This window comes from Ovis canadensis, chromosome 13 (assembly GCF_042477335.2).
Source record: "Ovis canadensis isolate MfBH-ARS-UI-01 breed Bighorn chromosome 13, ARS-UI_OviCan_v2, whole genome shotgun sequence".
NCBI lineage: Eukaryota > Metazoa > Chordata > Mammalia > Artiodactyla > Bovidae > Ovis > Ovis canadensis.
Window position 1 is genome coordinate 34,365,019 of NC_091257.1, and position 24,705 is coordinate 34,389,723.

At 41.4% G+C, this 24,705-nt stretch overlaps 1 protein-coding gene and 1 non-coding gene across 7 annotated transcripts in view; one reads left to right on the forward strand and one right to left on the reverse strand.

Moving 5' to 3' along the window:
* Positions 1-24,705, forward strand: part of NRP1 (neuropilin 1) — a 146,731-nt gene that overhangs the window by 80,726 nt on the left and 41,300 nt on the right. For all 6 annotated transcript variants that reach the window (XM_069547378.1, XM_069547379.1, XM_069547377.1 and 3 more), the window contains one exon: positions 22,812-22,967. In XM_069547378.1, the coding sequence (XP_069403479.1) occupies positions 22,812-22,967 (156 nt within the window). The remainder of the gene's footprint in view (positions 1-22,811; positions 22,968-24,705) is intronic.
* TRNAC-GCA (transfer RNA cysteine (anticodon GCA)) lies at positions 20,056-20,127 on the reverse strand. Its single transcript has one exon. It is a non-coding gene; the product is annotated as a tRNA-Cys (tRNA).

Genomic DNA, 24,705 nt, shown 5'->3' on the forward strand with positions numbered 1-24,705 from the left:
TGGGAACCTGGAGAGCTGGAGGGCAGGCGGCCGCTGGAGACTCGAAGCTCAGGTTCAGATCTGAGCCAGGCCCAGGTGTAGCTGGCCTTTGCAGAGCTCTTTGTTGGAATTACTACTTGGTTTTTCGTTTTTGTTTTTCAAATTTATCTACTTATTTTTGGCTGTGCTGGGTCTTTGTTGCTGCAGGCAGGCTTTGTCTAGTTGCTGCCATCAGGGGTCACGCTGTTGTTGGAGAGCACAGGCTCTAGGTGGGAGGGCTCAGTAGTTGTGGTTCATGGACTTAGTTGCTCTGTGGCATGGGAGATCGTCCCAGACCAGGGATCGAACCCGTGTCCTCTGCATTGGCAGGCAGATTCTTTACCCTTCCACCAGCAGAGAAGTCAGGATTTGGTTTTCACTTCCTTCTCTGTCCAGTACAGTAAACTGTACAGATTCTGAGCAAAGTGAAAAGCTTGGAGAGGTCTTAAGGCCTCACGAGTCACAGAAGAAATTGTCATGCCCCTCGCCAGGTTCCAGCCCCCAGCCTCAAGATCTTCCTTTTAGTCCAGGAGGGTCTTCAAGGTTCACTACCATCAGGCGCCTCCATATCCACCCAGGAATGTAAATTGTTGCTACCAGCAACCTCCATGGTGGTCCATCATGATTCAGAACCTGGATTATTCTTCTTTAACAAGAACAGGGGCTTCCCTTGTGGCTCAGCTGGTAAAGAATCCGCCTGCAATGCAGGAGACCTGGGTTCAATCCCTGGGTTGGGAAGATCCCCTGGAGAAGGGAAAGGCTACCCACTTCGGTATTCTGGCCTGGAGAATTCCATGGACTGTATGGGATTGCAAAGAGTTGGACACAACTGAGCAGCTTTCACTTACACTTACTTAACGAGAATCGAGACAGAACATCATTTAAAGGCATGGACCTGATGTCAAGAGCTGAGAAAGAGCTATCTGGACATCCTTGATGTGCCAAATGAAATGAAATAATCCGTGAATTCTTGGAAATGTTCGCTGTGACACACAGCACTGCGACACGTTTTTATCGGATTTTAGGTGGGAGAAATGAGTGTTGTTTATTCGATTAGAAGAATTTGTTATCTGAAACCCTTGTTGTAATCTTTGAAGTTTTCCCCAGATTGAAAGTAGAAGCTGAAGAAATTTATCTTAAGGCTCTTGAATGTCATTTATTTTCACAAGTTTCATATCTCATTGTCTTTCCTTCACCACTTTTTTGAATGAATCTTTCATTCTCTCATATGAATGTGTTGAGTGTGGAAAGGGATCTCTTATGAAACAGGTAGTGATATTTTCATACAACTAGTAGTTTCTAACAGATTTATAATGTGTGTTCAAAATCTGCTTGAATTGGACTAATCCAGAGCGAACATGTTATCTCAACTATAAAGTTTCTTGATTTTATCCTCACTATACAGTCAGGTCTTACAGACCAGACAGAGGGGCGTTTCCTCATCCGGATCATTGGTAAATTGCTGAAACCGCAATAAAATGCTTTCTAAATGTGCTACTAGAGAACTGATGAAAATAGCTGACTGGGTTGCCTGAATGTGGAGTGACACGTGTAAAATATAATGTGGGCAAATTTAGGGAAAATACAGCTGTTCAATTGAATGTTTATTCCCCAGGTACGCTCTGTGTGCGTGCCACTAATATTAAGTTGCTATTTTAGTGGAAACATTGATCTGGAAGGGAGATAATCTGCTTTTTTAAAAAGTCACCCAGGTGCGCCTTTGGTTTTCTTACCCTCGTTCTGCAGTGGCTTGTATTCCCTGCACAAAATAAATGCTTTACCTCCCACTTTTCATGTATCACAGACTTGCTATCTCTAGGTTTCCAGCCAGGAAGCCTGTATTCCAAAAGTTATTGTCTCCAAAGGGACTTGTCCTAATGTTTTTTCTGATACCTTGGTGGTTTGTGTTATAGAAAGTCATTTGAAAGAAATGTATAATAGGAGAGGTATATAGAGACAAAAGAAATTCCAAGGTTTCTATGGTTTTTGAAGGAGGCTGTGATTGGGGAAAAACAGAATACGCATGTGACATAATTATTATTTAGACATTTTTAGCTGTCTTTTGGGAGAAGGCAATGGCACCCCACTCCAGTACTCTTGCCTGGAGAATCCTAGGGATGGGGGAGCCTGGTAGGCTGCAGTCCATGGGGTCGCTAAGAGTCGGACATGACTGAGCGACTTCACTTTCACTTTTCACTTTCATGCTTTGGAGAAGGCAATGGCAACCCACTCCAGTGTTCTTGCCTGGAGAATCCCAGGGACGGGGGAGCCTGGTGGGCTGCCGTCTATGGGGTCGCACAGAGTCAGACACGACTGAAGAGACTTAGCAGCAGCAGCAGCAGCAGCAGCAGCAGCAGCTGTCTTTTGTCACAGAGGAAAATATTGAGATGACTTTAACCATTTTGGTTAAGTTGACCACTTAATGTTAAAAATCAGTCAAAGGATTTAGTATTTCATGTCAATACACTTAAAAAAAATGTATGACATTTAAAGAAGACTCTTTGATTTTTATGATGAAGCATCACTGGGAAGACAGTGTTGAAAGAACCACAACAGTTTAGGTAGAATTACACTTAAAATTGGGCTTTCCTGGTAGCTCAGACAGTAAAGAATCCACCTGCAAGGTGAGAGACCTGGCTTCCATCCCTGGGTTGAGAAGATCACCTGCAGGAGGACACAGCAACCCCCTGCAGTATCCTTGCCTGGAGAATCCCCGTGCACTGAGGAGCCTGCAGTCCATCGGGTCTACGGCAGACACGACTGAGCGACTAAGCACGAGCACCCTTATTAAGTTCGTTGGTAGAGCGTGAACCTTCCTTTTTGTCTGCTGTTTTGGTTTCTTATTGTTTCATACAAGTGTTGTTTATCTGGACCTAACATTCATAGCTAAATTCTAGAGGAGAGGTTTCTATATTTGTTTCCAGAATATCTTGACTTTAAGAATATGATTAAACAAAGGTGCAAACATTCGTTTGTCTAAATCCCTTAATTTGCATGCTTTCAGAGGGATTAGGTGATTTGTAAGACTACAGAGCAAGTTCGTGACAGAACGTGGGTTGGAATCTCAGTATTCTGGCCCCCGCTTCTTTGCTCCCACTCTGTTGTAACAGTATGAGAAAATGAATTTGGATCCTTTCTGAACATGGCATCTGAAGACCAAGCAACCACATTTAAATGCCAGTGTATCCCTACTCAGCTACTGATTAGTGACTGATATCTAGTAAATCGAACAGTCACTGCAGAAGCTTTAATTTAAACAAATGATTGGACTTTGTCTAGAGCAGAGTTTCTGTGCCTGGACAGCCTTGACCTTATGGACTGGATAATTCTTTGTTGTGGGGCCTGTCTTGTGTGTTGTAGGGTATTTAGCAAAATCCTCCACCCACTAGAAGTCAGTAAGACACACATATATGCACACACACCCTCAGTCATGACAACCAAAAACACCTTCAGGTGTTGCCAAACGTCCTATTTGGGTGCAAATGTATCCCCAGTTGAAAACCACTGGTGTAGAAGATACCACATATCCTAACCAAGTCATTTTTTAAACATAATCAAACTGATCAGCATTTTGAAATAAAAAGTTGCTGGTTGCTTGGCTGGTTTTTGTCACGTTTCAAACTCTTATCATAGATAGGGTTTGAACAGAACCATAGTTCTTTTGTTTTCCAAAAATACAAATGCATCTGTTTACTTTATGCAGGAAAATACCATCATAAACCTGCTTGCTTGTTTATCTTAAAGCTTCACTATTTTTTGCTTTTAAAAGTGGACTGTTTTTAGCTAAATAAATACAGATGTTATTTCAGACGTTACTGAGTCTCAAAATGCACTGATAAGGATGAGACTAAGGAAAGGAAACACAAGGATAAACTCAGCAGTCATCATTGACAAGATTCAGGGAAAATAAGAGTGAAATGAGCTCTTCTACACTAGGACTCTGTGTGTTCCTTACCTTGACTTACCTGTTTGAGTTTTTCTTTTTGCAGTATATAAATCAACAGTTTTTGTTTTTTTTTTTTTAAACTTCAAAAGTAATCAAGAGTAAGGAACTGTGTTTGAAAACCTGTCTATTTCTTATTATCTTTTCATGGGAAACATATTACTAAGTTTCCAATTCTGAAATCTAAACAACAACAAGTAAGGAGCCAACAATTACCAGCCAGTTTTGTATCTGTGGACCAATAGGAAGGCAAGGTTGATGGTCTTACATCTGTTTTAGGTGAAAGACTGTTCCAGTCTGTGGTATTTAAAATTTAAAGAACTTCTGTTGTTATACAATTGGGAATCCTCGGGGAGTTAAATGTTAATGAAATCCATAACTTGCACAGATTTTATGATACCAGTTTTAAGAAATTCCTTTGGTGGGGTTTGTTGATTTCTGCCCTGGCTTTAATAATTGTACCTTTTACAGAGTGTGTTAATGTTCACATATTGGAGAAATGACTACATTTATGCAGCGTGTAAAGCAGGACACAAATTTCTAAGCTTTGAATAACTTTAATATCAGAACTTGAAAGACCCAGAGCACAAAATGTGTGTGCTTCGCAATCGGCAGAACCCACAGTTTGAAACTTTCCAAACACATCCACAGCAACCTTCTTCAGAAAGGTGGAAAAGGTCCACGCTGGAAATCCCAAAGCCAGGATGTGCATGTGTATTCTGTAAATTTCTCATTTAAAGCACCATTTGAAAGCTCCATATCAAAATGGCAATTTTTATCCACATCAAAACAGCAATTTTGGATGCTGACCTGAACCAAAGACACACAAACACACACACACACTTCTTTCCTTTCTCCACAGCAAGCCCCCAGCCTTCACATTTCATTCAATTGTACGCTCAAATAAAGAAAGGAGAGTAGATTAAACTTAAAATGCTCTATAAATCCCAATAGTAATAAAATGCATTATGCTTTTATATTTCCAACTATCGAACAAAGTAAGCATTTGAGACTAATTGCACATGTTATGACAGAATAATCACATATGTACTTGTACAAGTGACTTATACATTTTTTTTCCAGCTCTATTTGCCTCCAGGGGTTAAAAACATATTTATGGCCTGCCTCTAATTGCCTTCCTTCAGAAGAACGAAGTCTTAATTTTACCAAAGTTTTATTTTTCTGACAATCCCAGTGCTTTAAAATTGTAACTACATTTTTTTGGATTCAGCAGAAAAAATAAATAAGCTCCTTTATTCTTTTAGCAAGCCTGAGAGGGCAACAGATAGAATTCTTCAAGGGATGGCTGATTGGATGCGACAGCTTCTGAAATGCTTTCAAGCATTTAAGATTCTGTGATTCTATTAAAAATAAATTTACTCCATCAGCTGGTACCCTGGGCTTGCTTAAATGAGACTATAAATATATGAAGCATAGCTGGAATTCGTTTTAAATACTACTGATAATCATATCAGGCAACACATAGCCAAAAAAGAAATTTTTTTTTTCTTTAATTAAAAAGTCTTTTCCCCCTTAGATCAAGTCATTGTTTAGGTTGGCTTCACCCTGAAGCTTATCTGAGGATTTCACATAGAAAGCTCACTAGTGGGGTGTTTCACTTGATCCTTTTGAGCGAGTTCAGGGGGCAGTGTGGCCTACTAGGGGAGATAAGATGAAGCCTGGACAGTTCATCTTTCTTGTCTTCCCCAGTCTTTGACAGAAGTATCTATAAAGCATAAGCTCAACCACCATTGCAGCCTATTCACACCTTAAAGTCTGGCCAACATTCGGTCTTTCTTCTTTCCTTAAGAAGACAAATACCACGTGCAATGTTATAGGCCACCAAACTAATGCAGAAATGTGGGAGGAAAAAAAGCATGGTGGGAGATCCAGCTGTCTGGAGAATCATCACAGAGGTCTCAATGCTTCTAAGACTCGATGTATTTACTTAGGGCTAAAACTGATAGAGCATAGACCCGGTCTCCAAAGAGAAAGACTGGGACCCTGGTAAAGACACAGGCTGATGCCTACAGGTGCAAGAAATGAGACAGAGCCTTAAGTTTGAAGATCTGGAAATTAAATATAAAACTTCCAGTGGGAAATACTCGTGATAATAAACAGAGGTTAGCAAATCATATGAACTGTGAAATACTGAACCAGACTGTTTTTGATATTTCAGGAGGTACACAGAGTTCATGGGGAAAAGAGAAAAGAACTTCTAAGTTCCCAGTCTTACAAAATGAAGATAAAGTATGCAGAATTTTCCTGGCCTAGTTTTTTTTTTTTTTTTAATTTATTTCTACTGGGGTATAATTGCTTTACAATGTTATGTTAGGTTCCACTGTATAGCAAAATGAATCAGCCATACATCTACAGGTATCTCCTTCCTTTTGGATTTCCTTTCCATTCAGATCACCACAGAGAATTACGAAGAGTTCTCTGGTGGCTCAGTCACTAAAGAATCTGCCTGCAGTGTGGGAGACCTGGGTTCGATCCCTGGGTTGGGAAGATCTCCTGGAGGAGGATAGGGCAACCCACTCCAGTATGCTTGCCTAGAGAATCCCCATGGACAGAGGAGCCTGGCAAGCTACAGTCCATGGGATTGCAGAGAGTCGGACACAACTGAGCGCTCAGGCGTGTCCAGCTCTTCACAACCCCATGGACTGCAGCACACCAGGCTTCCCTGTCCTTCACCACCTCCCGGAGCTTGCTCAAACTCATGTCCATGGAGTCGGTGCCATCCAACTGTCTCATCCTCTGTTATCCCCTTCTCTTCCTGCCTTCAGTCTTTCCCGGCATCAGAGTCTTTTCCAATGAGTTGGTTCTTCCCATAAGGTGGCCAAAGAATTGGAGTTTCAGCTTCAGCATCAGTCTTTCTAATGAATAATCAGGACTGATTTTCTTTAGGGTTGACTGGTTTGATTTCCTTGCAGTCCAAGGGAGTCTCAGGAGTCTTCTCCAACACCACACTTCAAAAGCATCAATTCTTTGGCACTCAGCCTTCTTTATGGTCCAACTCTCACATCCATACATGACTACTGAAAAAACCATAGCTTTGTCTGTGGTTGGTAAAGTAACGTCTCTGCATTTTAATATGCTGTCTAGGTTTGTCATAGCCTTTCTTCCAAGGAGTAAGCATCTTTTAATTTCATGGCTGTAGTCACCATCTGCAGTGATTTTGGAGCCCAAAACCATAAAGTCTCTCACTGTTTCCATTGTTTCCCCATCTATTTGCCATGAAGTGATGCGAACAGATGCCATGATCTTAGTTTTCTGAATGTTGAGTTTTAAGCCAATTTTTTCATTCTCTTTCACTTTTGTCAAGAGCCTCTTTAGTTCTTCTTCACTTTCAGACATAAGGGTGGTGTCATCTGCATATCTGAGGTTATTGATATTTCTCCCAGAAATCTTGATTACAGCTTGTGCTTCATCCAGCCCAGCGTTTCTCATGATGTACTCTGCATAGAAGTTAAATAAGCAGGGTGACAATATACAGCCTTGACACACTCCTTTCCCAATTTGGAACCAGTCTGTTGTTCCATGTCCAGTTCTAACTGTTGCTTCTTGACCTGCATACAGGTGGTCTGGTATTCCCATCTCTTTCAGAATTTTCCCCAGTTTGTTGTGGTCCACACGGTCAAAGGCTTTGGCATAGTCAATAAAGCAAAAGTAGATGTTTTTCTGGAACTCTTTTGCTCTTTCAATGATCCAGCGGGTGTTGCCAATTTGATCTCTGATTCCTCTGCCTTTTCTAAATCCATCTTGAACATCTCAAAGTTCACGGTTCACATACTGTTGAAGCCTGGGTTGGAGAATTTTGAGCATTGCTTTGTTAGCATGTGAGATGAGTACAATTGTGCGGTAGTTTGAGCATTCTTTGGCATTGCCTTTCTTTGGGATTGGAATGAAAACTGACCTTTTCCAGTTCTGGGCCACTGCTGAGTTTTCCGGATTTGCTGGCATATTGAGTGCAGCACTTGCATGCACCTGTGCTATTCAGTGTGTTCTCATTAGTTGTCTGTTTTATACATATATATACAATGGAGTATTACTCAGTCATAAAAAGGAATGAAATTGGGTCATTTGTAGAGACATAGATGGGCCTAGAGAGTATCCTGGCCTAGTTATTTAAACATTATTCTGAAAATCCAGACTAGTCACTGCCATTTTAAATCACTAACATTTACAGCACACACATTATCCTATTTCTATAGTTTTAACTTACATTTCCAAATACTGCATTAATTTAAAAGGATGCTGTTATTCATTCACAAAGCTCTGATACCAAGATGGTAAGAATTCATTTATTTAACAGTCATGTACCATGTAAAGAAAACTCAGTCAATACATTCGTTCCCTTAACATATTTCCTCTAAATATGGTAAATCAGTGAATCTCATTTATTAAGACAAATGTAGAAGGCATCTTATATGATCACCATCGGGCCATCCTATGTCTTCTAAAGGATAGGACGAAAAAGGAAAAGAGAACAGGAATAATTAATTTGGGGTCCAATCTGTAAATGCTGAAATTGAACTCTAATTATCAACCTCTATAATATAATGTTAGTTCCCTTAGTCTAACTTTGCTGTTTTCCAGAAGAGTTTATGGGAACCTCTGTTTATCTACTTATCTTTTTTTTTAAGTGCCTAAACTTAGAATATTCGTCTCATATAAAATTCATCTTAATGAAAATCTTTTTATCAAAAGTAATTCCAACAAATTAAGAACCAATTCATTCCATTTCCTTTTAAATATCAGAAGTTTTTTTTATTAAAACCATGCAGAGTAATGTGTTTTCAGACGTGACTTTGTATCTTAAAGTATAATGACAACATGATAGGTTCTTGCTGTTCTGGAAACCTCAAAGTGGTTTGAAAAAAAGTGGTTTTCGGTTTTGGTTTTTTTTTTTTTTTTTCGCATTTCCAAATGTGGACCTTAGCCCTATTTTTTCTGTCAAAAAGCACACTCCCCAACACTACACACACCACAGTGTGATCATGTTCACCAAGAAAACATTTTGCCTTTTGTTACCTCCAAGGATGCGGTGAAACAGACGTGTCTGTGCATGTGTTAAGAATGGTTCTGGAGGATACAATGGATGTTATTGTTCAGTTGCTAAGTTGTGTCCAGCTCTTTTGACTCCATGGACTATAGCATGCCAAGCTCTTCTGTCCTCTACTATCTCCCAGAGTTTACTGAAATTTATGTGCATTGAATTGATGATGCTGTCTAACCATCTTATCTTCTGCCGTTCCCTTCTCCTTCTCGCTTCCATCTTTCGCAGCACCAAGTGAGTTAGCTCTTTTCCAGTGAGTTAGCTCTTCGCATCAGGTGGCCAAAGTATTGGAACGTCTCAGGTGGCCAAAGTATTGGAGCTTCAGCTTCAGTAACAGTCCTTCCAATGAATATTCAAGGCTGACTTTCTTAGAATTGACTGGTTTGATCTCCTTACAGTCCAAGGGACTCTCAAGAGTCTTTCCCAGCTCCACAATTCAAAAGCATCAATTCTTTGTCACTCAGCCTTCTTTATGGTCCAACTCTCACATCAGTACATGACTACTGGAAAAACAATGGATAAAATGGATACATGTATATATGGCTCACCTGAAATTATGACATTGTTAATCGGCTGTATCCCAACAGCTTCCCTGGTGGCTCAGAGGGTAAAGCATCTGCCTGCAATGCAGGAGATCTAGGTTCAATCCCTGGAGAAGGAAATGGCAACCCACTTTGGTATTCTTGCCTGGAAAATCCCAGGCACAGAGAAGCCTAGTAGGCTATGGTCCATGGCGTCGCAGAGTCAGACACAACTGAGCGACTTCACTTTCTTTGTATCCCAATAAAATTTAAAAGTTTAAAAAATAATTTAATTTAGAAAAAGAACCATTTCTGAAACAAACAACCAAAAAAGAATGGTTCTGGTGGATAAATACAAGTCACAGTTCCCATCATGTTTAGGACTCTGGGCAGGGCTAGAGGGGGAAGAGCATAAAGTGATGTCTTTAGTGGAACATCTGTGTTTCTTCTCCTGTGGTTTGAAAGTAGACAGGCAGATACACTTTTCCCATCTTATGACCTAGGCTTGAAATGAATGAAATTACTACAGGTAGATTTTTTTTTCAGAACATTAAAAGAATTTGCCGTTCTATTCCTTGACTGCATTTGGATGGCAAAGCAGCAAGTCTTCAGAACACAGAAGGTTTCCCCTCTTTTGCCTTGGTTACCCACCTCCATCCACATTTTCCCAACTTTCCAGCTCTTCTCTTGCCATGGGCTGGCCTCTGCTCCATCCATTACTATAGAACATCCCCTGTGAATGGTACTTACAGATGATTCTTTTAGACAGTAATTCTTTGAAAATGTATTATTTCAAAGGCTTTTCCACCTCCTTTATAAGTCATCTTCAAAAAAAAAGAGTCAGTCTACACTTCCTGGCTGAATAGTTAGCTTCCAAATAGGGAAAATGCTGTGGACCAAATATTAAATCGTGAAGTCCATTTCATCTGTTGTCAGGAATGACTGACACCCCTTTAGAGACCTACAGTTTATACACAATTTCTGACAACCAGCTGGACCTCGGCAGCCTGTTCTTCGTCTCTTCTCTTGTCCCCGGGGCAGTGTTCATTATAAAGGGTTTTGGCGGGTGACTGACTTTAATCTCGGTAATCCCATCAACTCCTTGCAGGATTTTTAACACCAAATAGAGAAGTTTTCTTGGACACCTGCATGTCCAGATTCCCCATCAGCACATGAAGCTCTCATTAACCTGAGAGGCCCACCTAGGTGCCTGAGAAATACACAGAAAGTCAGTGTAAAAGGATACTGTCAAAGTTTATAGGCCAAGAGGCTGAGTTAGACCATTGCCCCCATCTGCAAGTCTTTAGTTTCCAAAAATTCATCCTTGTGTTTGTTTTTGAAACCAAGCCTTTTAAGAGGGAGAAAAATTAAAGGTATGACTTACTGAGAAACTGATGATAAACAAATCACTTTGTGCTGAAATAGATGCTATCTAAGGACAGATGTGTGTTGATCTTAAGTGATTTGAAATCTCCCCAATACTGCAGATATTAAAATTTTGTGGGTAGCATACAACAGGTTTTGAAACAGAAATAGACCTTACCTGTACCTATTTAATATTGTCTTGGTGTTTTAGGTTTAATAATCTCTTTAAGCTGCTGATAGACTGGAAAGATGTACGTGTGCATAACTGAGGTTACTGCACCGTGGAAAGGTGTTATGTGGCCTGGCCTCGATTCAGAGCCAGCATCAATGCTTCTTCCATGGGGCTGCTTCTCAGAGACCGTGAGACAAACACAAAGATCACAAAAGGCCTGAAACCTGCATGCATTTCCCAGCCACACAAAACTTACAATGACAATATTCTATGAAGATCACATGTTAAGCAGGTGAAGACTTGAAGACCTACAGTTAGACAGGGAAATGTTGATGTGGTTACTTTTTCTAAAATACAGAAAGGGTCTGAGAAAAGTCTAAGATACCATATACATCCAATCCGTAAAAATCTTGTGGATGTCATATCTGCCAGTAACTTGACTCTAAAATGAAAAGGTTGAGAAGAGGTTGGAGAGAATGATAGATATGGTGAAAAACAGATTTAAGCCCTGCTGCCCTTCAGGGTAAATTCTGGGAGGAAGGATACTTAGTAAGTAACTGAGAGTTCTTTTGAGAAACAAATAAAAAGGAATCCTTCATGTGACATGGACCTAGCCAGTGAAATTTGTCACTTAGCAAACCCTCCCTTTAAGTGGTGAACTTTTCAAAGGACTGGAAATTTTATGAGTAGTTTTAATATTTGCGGTTTAAACATCAAGATAAGGATAGCTATATTCCTCAACTTAGAGGACAGATTGGTTGCTCAAATGCTAACATTGACTTAACAATGGATTGTTGGCTTTTATTTGGAAGAAAGGCATTTCAGGTCTTGCTGGCAGTGTTGAACTGACACAGCACTGCATTTAAATTTAGCAAATGTGTATTGAGCATTTGCTAAGGATGGGATTCTACTGTTCAAGGCAGATGAATTTAAAGAGAGCTGTGTGTGTGTGTGTGTGTGTGTGTGTGTGTGTGTGTGTATGCACATGCGCTCAGTTGGGTCCAACTCTTTGCAACCCCACGGACTATAGCCTCCATGGACTGTAGCCCACTAGGCTCCTCTGTCCATGGGGATTCTCCAGGCAGTAAAAATGGAGTGGGTTGCTATGCCCTCCTCCAGGGAGTCTTTCCAACCCAGGGATTGAATTCTTGTCTCTTGCGTCTCTTGCATTGGCAGGCAGATTCTTTACCACTGCACCATCTGGGAAGCCCACCTAGCTACTTCAGGCAAAACCATACACACAAACACACACACGCATACGTACACACCCATATACTCCAATTACTCAAATGACTAAGGGAAAAAAAGTATTAGGGTCACATTCTTATGGTTAACATGTGTAGCAATGCATCATTATGACTCTTATAATAACTAGGAAAAATAACTAAATGGGCTATGCATTAGTATTTTTGTTGGAGGGAAGAGGAGACCACAGGTTGGAATGACTAATTAGCTTCCTTAACATCCTCCAGGTCACTCCTTACCGTCAGTCACAGAGGTTCTCCTGGGGCCTGTGCCTTTTTGCCAACATGTGTTGCCTGCGTCACCCAGATATTTTCCCTGTAGCCCTAGCATTCACTGAGGACATTTAATGCGACCAATTCTCTCTGTAGAGAGAGTTCTTGTCTACTCGACTTTTTCCCTCACTGATGAGAGGGCAGAAATTTGGTAACCTTCAGTCTCCTGCATCCAAGTACCTAGCACTTATTTGTGTGATAAAAGAAGAAACTCCAGTCACCAACTTCCCTCCACAGCTCAAGGGATGTGAGACACAGAAATACCCACCACTGTAAGCTCAGGATCTCAACTCGTTGCCCTTTTGGTTTGAGAAACAATGGTGTCATTTTGACAGCAGTGTGGATCCCTGCAGAGAACATCATGCAGTTTTGATGCCATTTCATTGAGGTGTTTTCTTTCAAATGTAGATATAAACAGAGGGTAGGGCTGGACAGCGTGCCAAGAGGTTTAGGAGAGAAGAGTCTGACTCATGCGGGCTGAGGGTTAGGTCTTATTCCCAGGAATGCCTGGATTCCCAGAGGTAGCAAAAGCAAACACTTTAGCAGAATTATCTCAGCAGTGCCTTGCATGGTCGTGAGCTGAAAGTTTAATTACAAACAAGATTGCATAGTCTCTCTGTTACCCACCCAGCACTTGCTGGTGGGGATGCCTGGCTTCCATGAAGGCCTCTGCACAGAGGTGTGTATTGGAGGTTGGGGATGGGGAGGACACTTTGCTTTGCTCTCTAAAGGACTTTTGCCAAGAGATACTAGACACGAGGAAAATGTTCATCATATCAGATATTTCAATATAGGCAGTTGGGTAGGATTTTTTTTTCCTGTGCCTTCTGCTTTTAGCTCATCAACCCTGGCCCCTTCCAGCCAAAATCTGATCCTGTCCTGTGAAGTCCAGTCTGAACGATTCAGATGCTCTCTATTCCATAAAGCCTGAACTTTCCCCTTGAGCCCATAACCATCTTCTGAACCTCACAATGACTCATTTGTGGTCACGATGACAGTTTTTATTTTCAGTCTTGTCATTTTTTTCTGTGCAGGCCTGCTTGCTTCCCGAGTCTGGCATACCATAAATATCTGTTGGATTTAATGGATTAAATGTTTTTATCTGGACCCTTGGTATCCTTCAGTTTACTTCAATTTCACAGTTTCAGTTTAAGCATCTACGATGTGTGAAGCACCATTATTGGGCTTTAAGACACACAATGGACTTGTACTCTGGCTCCATATATCCAATTATAGTTTTCCAAAATGTTTTTAATAATTAAAAAAACAATAATAAATGCTTTGTCTACATAATACAGTCCTACCGAAGTTATATGCAGAGGTCATAGATGCTACTGTTACGTTTTAAAGCGGTTGTCATCCGGATCCCCCTTTATCCATTCCTCCATTACTGCACCCTCTTTGTTTTGGCTGAGACAGATGTCAGAGGCCAGAGATCTGTTCACAGTCTGCTCGGTCTCACGAGACGTCAATGGGTGCAGTCAACTGGATCTATTCCACTTGACCCATCAGTTTGCTCTTGTCTACCGACCCCAAGTGATTCCTACCCATTGAGCCTTCTACTAGGAGAATGCTTTCCTAGTTTTCATGAGTATTACAATTAACAATTGATGGATAAAGCCAAAAGTTATATCAGGAGCGCCTAAGCCAGCCTGTTCCTCCATGTAGGAAATGCTCGCCAAATCTTTGCTGAGTGAACCTTTTAGTAAGAGCCCCTGATATGAGTCCTGTGAAACATTTGACTAGATCTGCATCATGTTTATACATCTTTGAGGATGTATAAATATTCGTACATATTTGCAACTTTTTTGAACTGCAGCATACTTCGTTTTCTTTCTTAAGACACTTCTGTTAAGCAGTTTTTGCTATACAGTTTGTAGGTTAAATTCTTAACCAAGTTTCTAGGGATTACATTTGTTTTGTTCTGAATGCTTATCCTCTTTCCAGATCAAAGGATTAGGCTCAGGGTTTCCATTTAATGTAACTTAACAAATAAGCACTCAAAAAATGTTAATTAAAAATATGAAGCCCTTGAATCTTTTTCCGTCCAGCAGCAACTCCCAGGTATCTAAGCTGGAAGAGGGCACAATCTAGGAGTCCTCTTGACCAAGCTACTAAAAGTTTCCGAGGTCCTCGTCTGAAAGTGAACATGGTGCTACAGTAAGGAATCTCCTTCACTTTAAGGAGAAACAGACAGAATTCTTGGGTTGGTGTTTGTCTAAAAAAATATAAAACAATCTTTCCCAAAGTCTAGGCGTTCAATCAGCCTTTCTCCTTAACTCTGCATAGCAGTTTCCAGTTATCTTTGATGCTGATCACTTGTATCCTAGGGTCTATAGGAACAATGAGTTCATACGATCTCATTCTCGCCGCCTTTGTTATCAAAATATACTGCCTCCTGACAACCAGATTTTGCAGACTTAGTGAGTAACTGAGGAATCCTAATGGAAGACTTGTCTGATTTTTCTGAACACAAGTATATCTGTTCTAGAGTGTATAGAAGGGGGAGAAGAGCCCTCAGATTTTGCAAGGAGTTTGTGAAGACACACACCTCCCATATCTGTCTTAAATAGGTGTCATCTGTGAAGCTGAGCATGTTCAGGCATGGGCGTCATTGTCCTGTGCCCTGCTCTCCTCAAGATCTTTGAAATGCTCTATCTGACACTCTTAGGAGATGTGGACCCGCCTGGCTGTCCCCTCCCAGAGCAGCATCCTCCTGGTTTCCATGTGGGAGTGATTTGAGTCACTGGGTTCTGGAAACGTCTCTAGTGGCGACCCTGGAGCATTAACCTGTCACTTTGAGTCCCTTTCCTTTCCTCCTACCGTTCCCCTTGTCAGTTCGAACAGCTACAGCAGCTCTTACTCTTCAGACAGAACCAGATGGAGCTCTAGTTCCAAGTGCATATCAGAATTCAGATTTTCTTTTCTAGGTATTTGTTTTTTGTGTGTGATTTGGCTGCATCACATGGCAGGTAAGATCTTAGTTCCCTGACCAGGGATTGCACCCATGCCCCCTACAGTGGGAGAAGTGTCTTAACCACTGGGCTGCCAGGGAAGTCCCCCCAAATATTTCTTTTTTCATTCATTGCTTCTGGTTTCTGCAAATATTTATGAGAATGAAAGGATATGCCAGCGTACAGAGGCAGTGGAGCACCCCGCAGCATGATCTCTCTTATCAGCCAGGGGAGATGGAGGTGACTTGTTTGGGGACTTCATTCTCTTGCCCTTTCCTTGCTGTTTTTTTGCGTTATGCACAGTAGTATCAGGGAAGCCAGCCTTTTAGGCTGCGTCTGAGCTGTGCAGCCCTATCTAGTGTTATTCTAGCTGCTTGACTCAAGTCTTTGGAGAGGAAACTCCATCTGTCCACTCACTCGGGATTGTTTTCCTACCAACACTGGTTTTGTTGCAACCAGTAGTTTCATTCCACCCAGCAAAATGCTTTCCTTTCTGGAAAAAAAATTAATTCAAGCCATTAAGATGAGAAAAGAAAAAAAAAAAAGAAAGAAAGAAAAAAAAAGATGAGAAAAGAAAATCGGTGAGGTTCTTCCTACATTACACTTTTCTTGCTCTTGGATATTTGTATTCTTTACCAGAATTTTAAAATATTTTCTCATTATCTTTTGCTAAAAATGATCCATCACCACCGTCTCGTTTTTCAACAGCATAAGTGAGTCATTTGCAAAATTTTGCTTTCCAGTAGTCAAGGTAAATGTTCGATGCAGTCAAAGTAATCATAAATGGTTTTAGATTCTCTGTAATTATGCAAAAATATTGAATTTGCAGAAAGAATAACTACAAGATTTAATTTTTGTTTACTAAGAAATTCTAAATTAACTTTTGATAATTGTGGTTTTGAAGATAGGAACTGAGGCAGAGCGTGGGTGTGGTGGTGACAAGTACATGGGCCACCAATCTGATGGGGAGTGAGAAATTTATCTGGATTAGTCTCTAACATGTGTGTGACTCTGAACAAGGAACTCATATACTTTTTTTCTCTGTTCCTTTGTCCACAAAACCTTTTCCTTGTATGACTGTTGAGAGCTGAAGAGATAATGTATCTAAGTGTAACCCTTAATAAGATGCCTGACAGGCTTCCCCAGTGGCTCAGCAGTAAAGAAACTGCCTGCGATGCAGAAGACGCAGGAGACCCGGGGTTGGGAAGATCCCCTAAAGGAGGGCTTGACAACCCACTGCAGTATTCTTACCTGGAGAATCCCATGGACAGAAGAGCCTGGTAGGCTACAGTCCATGTGGTTGCAAAGAGTTGAACATGACTGAAGCAACTGAGGACGGAGGACAAAGATGCCTGACACAGAAGAGTTGCCCTATAAAATTTCCATTAATAATGGTAATTTTAGTCATCAGTCTTTTTTTCCTGTGTAACACGGTAATCATGAAAAAATACATAAAGAGAGAACTGTGTCACCAACTGTAAAATGATTGTATGCTTATTCATAACTGTAAAAAGTCCAAGGTCCCAAGTCAAGGAACGAGGTGATCAGGTACCGTGAATTAAGCCCCAAGATCCTGGAACAGTATCCATGTTCAGATGCTCAGGCATTATCAGAAAGCGTGTGTGTTATCTGAGGAAATGAGACAATTGCTTAAAAATATTTTCTTTAGCTTGTAGTGTCTAGTGATGAATTAAACAGCTCTTTGAGTCATCGGAGATGCTCTAAAAAGAACCCAACACACTCCACCTCCCCCCATCAAAAAAAGTATCTTTCCTGTTTTTAATCAGACTTCCATTCTTTGTCTTTTATTTTTTCAGGCTCTCGTACAGACCTGTCTTGGGAATGTTAAACACCGGGAAACATTCCCTTGCCAATGCTCGCGCAAGGGACAGTATTTTATTAAGCAAGACAGATTTTCATTTTAGAAATGAGGCTTTCCACATTCTGATGTTACCCGTAGCTGGTTATGTGTTATTGTAAGAAGCAATGATATTTGTTGCATGGCTGGGAGGCTGCATGCTGGTGTTTGACCAGCAGTTTGCAGAGGTTTGCACGATGATTTACTGCACGATGCTAAAAACGTGCCCTCTGTCCTCAAGTGATTCCCAGTAAAATGTGTCTCTCTCCTGACTTCTTTTTATCTGGGGAATGTGTTTCCTGTCATTACTAAGACAATGCTGTGGCCATAAAGTGCATGTGGGTTAATACCTGCAGACGTCTTACAAGGAAGAGGGCATTAGGGTGGGGAGTTCATCCACAGGAGCTGTAGGACACCATCCCCCGCCCCCGGAAGGGGATGAGGATGGCTGTTTTCTTTTACTAATTCACTTCTCCCCACCCAGAATAAAAGGGGGGCTTTCCTCCACTGTCTAGCTGTGTCTTCTCTTTGCATGGGGAGCACAGTGAAAAGAAGATGTGGGTGTAGACATTCTCCCAGCAGCGTTAGACTTTTATATTTATATTGGAAACAGGATGTCATACTGGGTCACTTCTGCTAATGGTGATAAGCTAACTCAGAGAGTGGCCGCTCGAACTCCAAAGGAGTTTGGGAAACTTCTGTCAAATCGCCTACAGACCATCAGATAAATAACCAGATGTTTATGTTTGTCTCTCACGCACACACACGGAGTGAGACTTTCCACAATTCCAGTGAAGGCATTTGATGCGCAGCTCTGGCTACACCCCCCATCAGCACATCCCCTCAACATCACCCTTCATGTTAAACAGAAGTACATCAAACTCAGATGTGAAATCACACCCATCTTCCAATTAAAAATAAAGCAGCTGTGAAACAATGGCATTCTTTTTAAAACAAGAAAACGGTGATGGGAACAGGGCTGATTGGATTTAGGGAAAGCAGGTTAATTATGGTTATTGTGTGTCTAAATTTTTATGGAAAGAAAGGAAATATCGCTTAGGACGATGAACCCTCCAAAACACAGAGGGTTGCCATTCTATAGAACTTCTGGGGGTTGTATCTTTGTCTTTTCAGCTGCCTGTCTTGGGTCGCCAATCTTGTCTGTTAGACTGTGAGGTTGGGGCAAGCTCATCAGAATTCAGAAAGCTAACCCACTAAGAGGATGGCCAGATTTTGAGTAGTGTTCATGACAACTGCTTCTTTAGGCTTCCAAATGAGCAGAGAACAATCTCTTTAGAGATCAATCCATTTATTGACAAATAATATCTATAGGGATAAGAAAGAACCATTGGTAGGTTGTTTAGTGATGTTATTTCATTCATTCATTTTCTTCCCCTTGCCTCTGCCCTTCCCATTCCTCCTTTTCTCTAGAATATTCTCTCCCTTTTTTGTCCACTTGTAAGTTCCTACCATTCATCCTTCAATAGGTGTCTTAGACACGGAAGTCGACTGTGAGATGTCTCCAGCTCCCTAGCTCCCTTCCTCCAGGCACTGGCCCATCCTGTAATCTTGTTTGTGTCTCCCATTCTTGCTTCTCTTTGTATCTTCATCACTTAATACAGAACTTAGTGGAAAGTTGATACTAAGTGTTCACTGGATAAATATCAGTCAAGGGGAGTAGAAATGTTCACAGGCAGCACACTGACTAAACAGATGATGTTACAACCAATGGCATTGTTACAACCAATACTATGAAGCCATTGAAACTGATGGTATAGAAAAATATTTTTGCCATGGAAATATATCCATAAAACTAAACAAAAAGCAGGTTATCAAACGTAGAGGTAATATGACCTTGAATTGGGATGACCAGAAAGTTTTTTCAGGTTAAAAACCTGAACGAATGTTTTGATAAACCCAATAATAACAAATCATATACACAATAGTCACATATATTCTGCATAAGGAAAAAAAAAAACTCTGGAAGACTACTTTCAATGGTTATTTCCTATTGGTGGTCTTACAGAGATTGCAGTTTCTTCTTTAGACTCTTCTGTATCCTAGGAATTTTTAATAGACACCTACCACTTTTCTAGACAGGAAAACAAACACTCCTGGAATCTTAATGGTCTGGATGCACGTATAGGAAAAACACAATATATTGACTTGAGAGTTGGAGAACTGAGCCTTGCGCTAAACATGCTGAGGTTAGACATGACTTGTTGTGCCCACCAGGCCAAAAAGAGGAAACAGTCATGTGTGGTCAAAGAAAAGAGGAAATGTCCTTTTAAGTCAAGAAAACTTTATATGTGAAGGTGCAAAGGCAGAAAAGGCATGTCTTTTAGGAAGAATAAATACTTGATGTGGCTGAAAGATACATTGAAGGGAAGTGAATGTAGCAGGTGAGACTGAAAACGTAAATCCCAAACTTCCCTGGTGGTCTAGTGGTTTAGATGCCATGCTTCCAGTGCAGAGGGTGCAGGTTCTGTCCCTGGTCAGGGAACTATCATCACAAATGCTGTGCAGCACAGCCATAAAAAATAAAAAGGTAGACCACAGCAACGTCACGATTAGCAGAGATGGTTTCGACCCTGAGAAAGGCAGGCAAGAGTACTGGAGTGGGTTGCCATTTCCTTCTCCAGGGGAACTTCCCTACCTGGGAATCGAACCCAGGTCTCCCGCATTGCAGGCAGATGCTTTACCCTCTGAGCCACTAGGGAAGCCCATAAAAAATGAAAAGGTACATCAAAGCAATGTCATGATTAGCAAAGATGGCTTCAACCCTAAGAAAGGTGTAAACACCCAGTAAGTCCTCCTGGGTCTCCCTACAGATACGTGCTGAGTGAGCAGTGGTGCTTCTGAGGCTGATATCTATCTCCTCCCAAACTCTCTCAGGCACTGAGAGTCGCTTTTAGGGCAGTCCACAAGGGTCCCCAAGGATAAAGGATTTAAGAGACGCTCATGGTGTTGCAAGTGAGAGTTTCCAGCACTGGGCTGTGTCTTGTTAGAGTTCTGGGTACCATTCACTTTTAATTACAATGGTTTAAGTCCCAGCTATAATTATTTGGTTGTCATTCACTCTTTCTAAACCCAGTGGCAGTAATGTTAGAAAGAAAAATGAAGTGAAATTTCAAGTATCCCAGTGCAGTAAGAGAATCTGCAGAGTTTGAAAGCATAGCAGGAAGCTTCATGCAATTACAAGGGGAGGTTGTGAATGCATTTCATTGCTGTTAAGAAAAGAACATATCTTTTCTTCTTTATGAGTGATTCATGCACATGCTTTGGGACCTCTCAGTTTGGGACTTTGGACATTTCTTGCGTTGGGCATCCGGTTAATTCCAGTCAATAGATCCTTCTTTTAAAGTTGGCTGTTTCTAGTGCTAGGATTCTTCTAGCTGACCACCCGTTAACTTCTTATCCTAAGAACAAAATTTTAAAAATAGGAAAAGGACAACCAGAGCATGAAGTTCTAGAGCTCTTTCTAATCAGCCTAAGCTGCATATGCACTCTCGGGAAGTTAATCATTTCCAAGCCAAAGAGCCATCTGTAGTTTTGACTGAGTTTATTTGCACAGCTCTGCTTCACAGTCCCTTGAAAGTCAAGGTTTTAAGGGCTCTTCAGGTTGAAGTGGATTGGGTATTGGGCATGAGGGCGTGACTCAGTGGACAGTTAGTAAAGCCCTAAGTGTTATGAGAGCATTTGAAAACAGTTGAAATTGTTCAGTGCATCCATGTCTAGAGTAGCCATTAACTTTCAAGTTGCAGCATTAAGAAATCAGCGAGTTTTTGCAGCAACCTAAGATCATCTGATTATTTGTTCAGAACAGAGTTAGATTTAAGGTTGCCAGATCACATCCAGAAAAGAACACTCAGTAAAATTTGAACTTCAAGTAAGCAATGAACCTGTTGTTAGAATGTCCCAAATACTGCATGGGATGTATTTATTTTAAAAACATTTGCTATTCATCTGCAATTCAGATTTCACTGAATATCTTGTATTTTTATTGGCTAAATCTGGTAAATGGGGCTGCCTCCCGTTTTTGAAATGTGTACACAAATTCATACAAGGTGTTAGAGTTCATTTTTGAAAAAATGCAAATTTCAGTCAGCAGGTTTAGGCACTTAATAAAAATATGTTGGATAAGTACTTATTTGTTAAGATTTAGACAATATCTACCATCATCATCTTAAAATATGTATTTCTATTAAAGGTTTGCTCCTTTTTTTCTTTTAAACCTGGTAAAAGCATTTTGAGCCTGGACTTGACATCTTTAAAATCAGGATAATGAAATAAAGATTGTTTTACACTGAGTAGTATCCCCTTCCTTTTTAGATGAAATCTCCTATTGTTGAATTGTGTGTGTTCAAGCTGGCTTCTCTGTGGTGGGGCTGTTGTTGTTTTTGGTCTTGCTTCAGTTTTGAAGGTATTGGCAACATGTTGATTTAACTGCTCCAAGGGCCTTCAGGAAAAAGCAATTTGGGGAAGACAATAGCCATTCTTCAGGAGACAGGTTGTACATAAAATGGAAATTGTTTAGGTGTTTATGGCCCATGGGCACTGGAGGGTTAATTGAAATATTGTTTCCTGAGAATTGGGTTGTCATGTAGCAACTGGAAAGCGAGATGCGTTGCAGTTGGGGAAGGGGGTAGCTTAGGGTTTAAGGAGGGGGCGGTTGTTTTTTTCACCATTTTCAGGGGAAATGGCCTCTTACTACTGAATATACTATTGAAATATCTTGTTAGTGTTAATCAGTCGTAACATGCAATTACTTTTTGTGAACATTATGAAATATTTTGCCAAATATTTGTGCTTTGTTTCTTTAAGTCTCTGTATGATACAGAAATACAATCTGGCCATTCCAGATTACAAATTGATGGCACGTTTCCCAAAGCCCTGCACACACAAGGGTTTTCCGAGTCAGGATGGTTCCAGCCCACATCCTATTTAGAAGGAGGAGGTTGCTGCAGAGCAATGGGAAATGGGGCCACGTGAGACTCAAGTTCTAGTCCAGGCTTCTCCATAACCAGGACGGGAGCTTATCTTGTTTGTCTTGGTTTTCTGTCTATAAAGTGACATTTATTAATGTGCTGTTTAGAAAGTATCATTAATCTCTTAGAAAATACAGTCATATGATATTGGACCTGGTTTTCTCTTTTGTTCCAAGTATCAAGCAATCTTGGTTGCCGGTTGCAAGGATGAGAAAGTTCTCTTCCTGGCGGTTGCCAGCTAGGGCAGTGGCTGTCTTACCATATCCGAGGCTTTCTTCGGGCTGTCGATACTGATGGAATTAGAGCCTGTTGACCCCAGGTGGAGGAAGACTACATCGTGGTCCCCACAGGAAAAGATGCTCCACGTTACAGAGGTATCAGGATGGGCAACTGATCAGGCTTGTATTGTCTTGCAGGTAGACCTGGGCCTTCTGCGGTTTGTCACTGCTGTCGGGACACAGGGAGCCATTTCAAAGGAAACCAGGAGGAAATACTACGTCAAAACGTACAGAATAGACATTAGCTCCAACGGGGAAGACTGGATCACCATTAAAGAAGGAAATAAACCTGTTGTAAGTTTGCCTGCCTCCTCCACTAATGCAGTCTTTGAAATGGATGATCAATTTTTACTTGTTTGTTTGGGAGCTTGCTGTCTGGCCTGGCTTATTTTTGAATTGATTTAAAATGAAAAGTGCAATTAGAAGTTTAAATCTGACCAAGGGGTCTCGTGTTCCCAGATCCAGAAGCCAAAAGGAAATTATACGGATGTTTCCAAGAAAAGTCAATACCAGCCAAATTAAGTCAGACTCAAGAATTGCTTTAAACCTCCCACAGGGACATGGACTCTGCATAGGATAAACACCGTCCCCCTCAGAACCCTTGGAGTTGTTTTGTTTTGTCTTTCTCCCCGTGTTTCCTGATTCTCTTTCATAGATTAATTCTTTCTTCCTCTCTGTAATGGGCTGGTTTTAGAAGACTCCTTTTCATCTACCCTCTGTGCCTCACAAACTAATTTACAAGTGTGTTTGGCTGCTTTTGCACAAATGAACAGAACTAAAGGTGTTCTCTCAGATCCCACGAACGACACGCCACCTCCTCGCTGCTTTTTGTTGTTGAGGAGGCCACACCATGCCCTGTCCCCCGGGCACTCTGTCCTGAATTATTTGGAGCTGAGATGTTTTTCTCAGCCTGCTGTTTATTTGAAGTTATGCTTGCTCTGAATTACTAATCAAGAGATTACTGAGAGCTCGTGCTTGCCATTTCCCCAAAATTAAAAGCTTGCCCTGGGGGCTGAGTGAAACATGCACGGTTGATGAGAAGGTAGCAAAGATCCAGGGAATTTGGAATTCTGGGTTCCAGAAGAGACCAGTTAACATGTCCTTGTCTCTCTTTGGAACATGTATGGGCTTAAATGTCTCCTTCTGGGTCTGGAACTGAGAAAGGCCTCCTTGGTGTGAAGTGAGAGGGCTATTAATACCCTTTGAGGGACTTCACTGCTGGTCAGTGGTTAAGACTGCAAGCTTCCAATGCAGAGGGCTCAGGTTCGATCCCTGGTTGGGGAAATAAGATCCCACATGCCCGAAAAAAAGAATGAAAGAAAAAACTACCCTGTGACTAGCTGCAAAGCTGCCACTCTCACCTAGAGCAGGCAGGAAGGCCGCAGCCACAGAGAGGCAGCCATCTGTGGGAGGAAAGTTCTGTGGACCGGCCAGCTCAAGGCCACTGTCCTTCCCTAGAGGACATGGAGCGGATCCTCCGTCTTGGGAAAAAAAACCCCTCACGGTCACTATTGGTGCAGATCCACTGAGTAAATTTTGACCCTGAGTGTCATGGCTTGTTTTTGTTTTGGAGTCATTGTTTTGAAGGCCTGCTTTAGTTTCAAACAAATGAAAAAACACTAATGCCAAGGACACACCAACAAACAGAAGAACCCGGAGAGAGTGGGGAGGGCTGACTCAGCTTTCAGGCCGTCTCTTTAATCAGTGAGCATTCTTTATCCAAGACCCCTCCTCAGCCGTGGCCCACAGTTGTCCACATGTGGGTGGGGAGAGCACACTGGGGCCGTGGGGGCGTCTGACGTGGGCACAGCTCACAATCAGTGTCACCTTGGCACACAGGGGCTCTAGAATAGGAGGCAGAAAGGGTAAAATGTTGGGAAAGGCCGGGTGTGTGTCTGAGCCCTTTCACTGAACCTGAATGAAAGCCCCAGGTCCACCCGGAGTCCAGCTCTTGTTGCCTTGCTCTGTACTTTGGGGTCTTTTGGCATGCCCCTTCCCCTCCTTTCCTTGGGGAGAGCTGGCCATGCGCACC